The following is a 7,384-nucleotide window of genomic DNA, read 5'->3' on the forward strand; positions in this document are numbered from 1 at the left end:
TTTTTGAGACAGAGTCTCGCTCTGTCACCCAGGCTGGAGTACACTGCTGTGATTTTGGCTCACTGTAACTTCTGCCTCTGGGGTTCAAGCAATTCTCCTACCTCAGCCTCCCAAGTAGCTGGGACTACAGGTGCATGCTGCCACACCAGGCTAATTTCTTTTGTATTTTAGTAGTGACGTAGTTTCACCGTGTTGCCCAGGCTGGTCTCAAACTCCTGAGCTCAGGCAATCCACCCACCTCGGCCTCCCAAAGTGCTAGGATTATAGACGTGAGCCACTGTGCCTGGCCCTAGCTAACTTTTTAATTGTTCTTTTGTGGAGACAGGGTCTTACTATGTTGCCCAGGCTGGTCTTGAACTGGACTCAAGCGATCCTCTCGCCTTGGACTCTCAAAGTGCTGGGATTCCAGGCATGAGTCACTGCACCTGGCCTGTTTTATAATATAAAAAATTTTTTTGAGACAGGGTCTCACTCTGTCACCCAGGCTAGAGTGCAGTGGCACGATCTCAGCTAACTGCAACCTCCATCTCCTGGGTTCAAGTGATCCTCTCACTTCAGCCTCCTGAGTAGCTGAGACCACAGGTGTGCACCACTATGCTCAGCTATTTTTTTTTTTTTTTTTTGTAATTATAGTAGAGACAGGGTTTCGCCACGTTGCCCTGGCTGGTCTCGAACTCCTAAGCTCAAGAGATAGGCCGGCCTTGGCCTCCCAAAGTGTTAAGATTACAGGTGTGAGCCACCTGCCATGTACGTATGTCTGTATGTATTTCTTTGACGGAGTCTCACTCTATTGCCCAGACTGGAATGCAGTGGTGCAACCTTTGCTGGCCAGGTTCAAGTGATTCGCCTGCCTCAGCCTCCTGAGTAGCTGGGATTACAGGCATGCACCACCACGCCTGAGTAATTTTCTATTTTTAGTAGACACAGGGTTTCACCATGTTGGTCAGGCTGGTTTCAAACTCCTGACCTCAGGTGATCCACCCACCTCGGCTTCCCGAAGTGCTGGGATTACAGGCATGAGCCACTGCGCCCAGCCTTATATATTTTTTAAGATGGAGTTTTGCTCTGATGCCCAGGCTAGGGTGCAGTGGGGCGATTTCGGCTCACTGCAACCTCCACCTCCCAGGTTCAAGCGAATCTCTTGCCTCACCCTCTGGAGTAGCTTGGATTACAGGCATGTGCCAACTATGCCCAGCTAATTTTTGTACTTTTAGTAGAGACAGCATTTCTCCATGGTGGCCAGGCTGGTCTCAACCTTCTGACTTCAGATGATCTGCCACCTCTGCCTCCCAAAGTGCTGGGATTACAGGCATGAGCTACCATGCCCAGTCTGGTTTTCTTTTTAAAGTAGGGTAGAATCAGTATTTTTTGTTGGTATCCTTGGTATTTCTTCTCATTTGATCATAAGAGGGGGGGTGTTTGAAGCCCTCCTTGAAAGATCTACACATAGGATGAAAAACATTTACTGAAGGTGCCTAGATACAGCCTGACAGTATGAGCTCATGGTTCAGTGCACTCTTAGATGAGGAAAGCGCATCAGATAAATGGTTCATTTCCTTAATTTTACATAAATGGCTTTCTTTATGTTAGGTGAATAGTCTCCATTCATGTCCTTTTATTTTGGCTTTAGGATAGGAAAATGTCAGAGAAAAGGCCTTACTTTTATGGTTTAGTAATCATCAGAATCAAATGAGTTTTGAAACTGAAAGCGGAAGAGGTTAGCATAAGACTATTAAGTGCCAGAGGCTTCTCTCATTTCTTGCATTGATAGGATAAGAAAACCTGCAGAAAAAGGCATGTTTAGGGTCAGCAGTTCTGTGGCTGCAAAAGGCCCACAGATGCACAACAGTGATTTCATAGTTTAAGCATGGAAAAGCAATATAATTAAATTTAAAATTTTCTTTCATGAAGAATTCCTCAAATTGAAAGAGTTACTCAGATGAAGAGAAATCTACAGATATAAGGAGGACCTTAGGAATCCTAACAACCTCTACTACTATTTCTTCTTATTTATTTAGAGATACAGTCTCACATTGTCACCCAGGCTGGAGTGAAATGGCGTGACCTTGACTCACTGCAACCTCTGCCTCTCAGGTTCAAGTGATTCTCCTTTATCAGGCTCCAGAATAGCTCGGACTATAGGCACGCGCCACCACGTTTGGCTACTTTTGTATTTTTTGGTAGAGATGATTTTTCACCATATTGGCCAGGTCAGTCCCAAACTCCTGACCTCATATGATCCACCCGCCTTGCCCCTTCCCAAAGTGCCAGAATTACAGGCATGAGCCACTGCACCTGGCCTCTTCGATTTTAAAACTGCATATAACTTCTTAGTTTCTTGTACCTGCAGTAACCTAATCAACAAATAGTAACTTGACAGGATTATAGGCTGGTCTAATCCCCATGCCAATTCTCTTTTCCTTTGCCATTACCAGAGACTGGAAAGCTAAAACCTACACAATTCTGGCCAGTGAAATGTTAGTGATATTTATTGAGATTTTTTGGAAAATTATGTCTTTCTAGCACAGATTCTGCCCCTCCCTGGCACTCTCTCCTTCCTGCTAGAAGGTATGTTGAGAACAGCCATGCTGAAACCATGAGGTAACTAGCACACACGGAGCATGTCTAAGGGAGAAGGGACAATGAGCCTGGGTCAGTGACAGCACTGCCCACTGCCTACCTTGAGACCTTTATTATGTAAGTGAAATTACTAAGCTGTTTCAACCATAGGTTTTCAAGTTTCTGATACCTGCCACTAAATGCAATCCCTAATTGATACAAGTAAAAATTCTCCAAAGTAGGAAAGAAGACCCATTGCAAATAAGAATTAGCAATAAAGAAAAGAATAAATGCTATATTTCGGCTTTCTTTTTTTTTTTTGAGACAGAGTCTTGCTCTGCTGCCAGGCGCCAGGCTGGAGTGCAGTGGCGTGATCTCGGCTCACTGCAACCTCCACTTCCTGGGTTCAAGCAATTCTCCTGCCTCAACCTCCTGAGTAGCTGCGACCACAGGTGTGCACCACCACGCCCAGCTAACTTTTGTATTTTTTAGTAGAGATGGGATTTCACCATGGTCTCGATCTCTTGACCTCGTGATCCGCCCGCCTTGGCCTCCCAAAGTGCTGGGATTATAGGCTTGAGCCACTGTGCCCGGCTATATTTCGGTTTTCTATAAAAAAATTCCTCTCTTGGCCAGGTGCCATGGCTCACGCCTGTAATCCTAGCACTTTAGGAGGCTGAGGTGGGTGGATCACCTGAGGTCAAGAGTTTGAGACCAGCCTGGCCAACATGGTGAAACCCTGTCTTCACTAAAAATACAAAAATTAGCCAGGCATGGTGACACATACCTGTAATCCCAGCTAGTTGGGAGGCTGAGGCAGAAGAATTGCTTGAACCCAGGAGGTGGAGGTTGCAGTAAGCCAAGGTCACGCCACTGCATAGCCTGGTCAACAGCACCAGACACTGTCTCAAAAACAAACAAAACAACAACAAAAAATCTCCAGGTGAGGCATGGTGGCTCATGCCTGTAATCCCAGCACTTTGAGAGGCTGGGGCAGGTGGATCACTTGAGGGAGTTTGAGACAAGCCCGTCTCTATGGTGAAACTCCGTCTCTACTAAAAATACAAAAATTAGCCAGGTGTGGTGGGGTGTGCCTGTAATTCCAGCTACTTAGGAGGCTGAGACAGGAGAATCACTTGAACCCGGGAGGTAGAGACTGCGGTGAGCCAAGATCATGCCACTGCACTCCAACCTGGGTGACAGTGAGACTCGGTCTCAAAAAAATATAAAATAAAACCCCAAAAAACTCCAATCAGCATTTCTTTCCAAAGTTGAATGATGTCTAATTATATAAGTTTATTATTATCATATACAGATACTTTGAATTTATGTGTTTTAGTTAAGATACTGGAATATTCATTTATAAAACATTCCTTTTCACATATATTGTAGGTAACATTTCCTATCAAAGACTGAGTTTCTTGGAAAGCAATCTCTGAGTCAGAAATTAGCATGCACAGTGCTGCTCCTGGGATCAACGTGTGAGAAGGAGAGCAGGACTGGTTAAGCAAGATGTTAAGCTTTGAGGCAGTCTCAATGAAGTCCTCATCTGACCCCCATGGTGAGCTCTGGGACTAAGATACAGCCCTTTGTTCAGCCATGCTAGCTGGCCCTGGCAGAAGGGATCATCTCTAGTGAGGTACTTTTCTTTAGTAAGGCATTCACCACAGCCTGACAGCCAAGAGTTTCCTGTAGCACTCCTAGCATTTGGGGAATATTCTTTATTCCTAAACAGAGATCTGGGGGTATGTCACAGTGTCACATGTACTAAGGCATATCTTGCGTTTAAAAATATAAATGCTTTTATTCCATTAGCCACCTCAGTAACCCCTCACTTAACAGTCAATTCTCTAGACTTACTGATAGTAGTGAACACACTGGTGAAGCAGAAATAGTCCACAGCATTGAGAGAAAGAAGGTGGTAAAGAAACTGCTCTCTCTCTTCTTCACAACGTAGAAAAGCATATCGCTTATAAAGCTTCCTAGGAAAGGGTAAGACAAGCACAAGACAGTAGTGTCAAAGAAAAAAAAAAGACAGTAGTATCATGTATTTCTCATGCTTTTTATTATGTCTTTCTGTTTTTTAGATGGAGCTTCTCTCTTGCTGCCCATGCTAGAGTGCAATGGCATGATCTCAGTTCACTGCAATCTCCGCCTCCCAGGTTTAAGCAATTCTCCTGTCTCACCATCCCGAATAGCTGGGATGTGCCACTATGCCCAGCTAAGTTTTGTATTTTTAGTAGAGAAGGGGTTTCATCATGTTGGCCAGGCTGATTTGAACTCCTGACCTCAGGTGATCCACCTGCATCAGCCTCCCAAAGTGCTAAGATTACAGGCATAAGCCACTGCGCCCGGCCATCTTTTTTTGTCTTTTGTTTTTTTCCCATTATGTCTTCTTTTTTCTAAGATGGGGTCTTGCTATATTGCCCAGGCTGGCCTTGAACTCTTGGACTCAAGTGATCTTCCTGTCTTAGTCTTGCAAAGTGTTGGGGGATTATAGACATGAGCCACTGAGCCTGGCCCCCATTATGCCTTGGCTAAAAATAAATAGCTCCTCTTAGACAAATACCTTTAATCTTGAAAGAATAGATAATTTGGCTTGGCATAGTGGCTCATGCCTATAATCTCAGCACTTTGGGAGGCAGAGGCAGGTGGATCACCTGAGGTCAGGAGTTCGAGACTAGCCTGACCAACATGGAGAAACACTGTCTCTACTAAAAATACAAAATTAGCCAGGTGTGGTAGCGCATGCCTGTAATCCCAGCCACTTGGGAGGCTGAGGCAGAATTGCTTGAATCCGGTAGGTGGAGCTTTCAGTGACCTGAGATTGCACCATTGCACTCCAGCCTGGGCAACAAGAGTGAAACTCCATCTTAAAAAAAAAAAAAAAAAAAGAATAGGCAATTCATAAAAAAGGACAGTTAATATAACACTTTCAATTTAACTAGTAATTAAAGAAAAAATGCATCTATTTTAGTAATTAGAGAAGAGAATGCATCTATTGTATCTATAAAATTAATAAAGACTTAAAAGTGATGACCAGTGTTGACAAGGAAGAAATGAATGCCATTCTCACAGCTGATGGGACTGAAAATTTCAGGAAAGCAATTCAGGTAACAATTATTTTAAACCAATCATATCCCTTGACTCATCAATTTTACTTTTTAGAACTCAGTCCTAAAGATACAGATGAAATGGGGCAAAGATTTCATTAAACACTTAAAGTCTATTAGTGTCCCCCCGCCCCTTTTTTTTTTGAGATGAAGTCTTGCTCTTTCACCCAGGCTGGAGTGCAGTGATGCAGTAACAGCTCACTGCAGCCTTGACCTCCTGGGCTTGAGTTACCCTGTCATCTCAGCCTCCCAAGCTGCTGGGACCACAGGTGCATGCTACCACGCCAGCTAATTTTTTATTTTTAGTAGAGATGGAGTCTCACAATTATTGTCCAGGCTGGTCTTGAACTCCTAGGCTCAAGGTGTTCCTCCCACCTTGGCCTCTCAAAGTGCTGGCATTACAGGAACCACCACGCCCAGCCTGGTGTCATTTTAAAGATGGGGAAAAGAAAGATACAGGAAAGTTAAGTATCTTGTCCAAGGCCACTCAAACAGTAAATAGGGAAGGCAATATTCGAACACAGGCATTTGGACCTCAGAGTTTAAACACTTGTGATATGGTGAAATGTTTATGGTACACTGTTAATCTAATAAAAAGGGTGATATTTAATTGCAAATATAGTATATCTTAATAAGCGAACATGCATAGCAGAAACGTACAGAAGAAAATGTGAAATACTCAGTATTATTCTTTATATAGCAGGATTATAAGTGATTATCATTTTCCTCTGTACTTTGGCCTCTATAGGCATAAATAACTTTTTTTTTTTTGAGATGGAGTTTCACTCTTGTTGCCTAGACTGGAGTACAATGGCATGATCTCGGCTCACTGCAACCTCTTGCCTCCTGGGTTCAAGCAATTCTGCTGCCTCAGTCTCCCAAGTAGCAGGGACTACAGGCATGTGCCACCATGCCCAGCTAATTTTGTATTTTTAGTGGAGACAGTGTTTCTCCATGTTGGTCAAGCTGGTCTCGAACTCCTGACCTCAGGTGATCTGCCCGCCTCGGCCTCCCAAAGGGTTGGGATTACAGGCATGAGCCACCTAGCCCGGCCTTTATTTTTTGTTGAGACAGAGTCTCGCTCTGTTGCCCAGGCTAGAGTGCAGTGGCATGATCTCGGCTCACTGCAACCTTCGACTCCCTGGTTAAAGTGATTCTCCTGCCTCAGCCTCCTAAGTAGCTGGGATTACAGGCATGTGCCACCATGCCCAACTAATTTTTGTATTTTTAGTAGAGGCAGGATTTTACCATGTTGGCCAGGATGGTCTTGATCTCCTGATCTCGTGATCTGCCCGTCTCAGCCTCCCAAAGTGCTGGGATTACACACATGAGCCACCAAGCCTGGCCAATAATTTTTATAATTTGAAAAAAAACCCAAACATACAAAAAACAAAAAAATGCCAGTTTTAAGAAAACAAGATCAGATTTACAGGCTATATGTGACGCTTCATTGTTTATCAAACCTGCTCTTTGGACATTAAGACTCATCTGAAAATGCTCCAGGGGGTATGTAATCCAAGTGTGATGTGTACAAACGCAAAATTACAAAAAGCATTGGGTTACCATGATGAGACTCTAATAGATGTCATGTTTGAGGTCTTTGTTGAATTCTCTGCATAACTTTGCTCCTGAGAAGACAAAGTCCTTAGCCTTCAAGTTAGCACTAATGTAAATAAAAGCAATATATTTCTTTTTTTTTTTTTTTTTTTTTT

At 43.6% G+C, this 7,384-nt stretch overlaps 1 protein-coding gene across 1 annotated transcript in view; it reads right to left on the reverse strand.

Moving 5' to 3' along the window:
* Window positions 1-7,384, reverse strand: part of DENND5B (DENN domain containing 5B) — a 191,112-nt gene that overhangs the window by 18,516 nt on the left and 165,212 nt on the right. Inside the window, exon 14 of the mRNA XM_037739864.1 lies at window positions 4,420-4,541. Within this exon, the coding sequence (XP_037595792.1) occupies window positions 4,420-4,541 (122 nt within the window). The remainder of the gene's footprint in view (window positions 1-4,419; window positions 4,542-7,384) is intronic.

The sequence above is a fragment of the Cebus imitator genome, unplaced genomic scaffold, assembly GCF_001604975.1.
Source record: "Cebus imitator isolate Cc_AM_T3 unplaced genomic scaffold, Cebus_imitator-1.0 Scaffold76, whole genome shotgun sequence".
In the NCBI taxonomy this organism is placed as follows: domain Eukaryota; kingdom Metazoa; phylum Chordata; class Mammalia; order Primates; family Cebidae; genus Cebus; species Cebus imitator.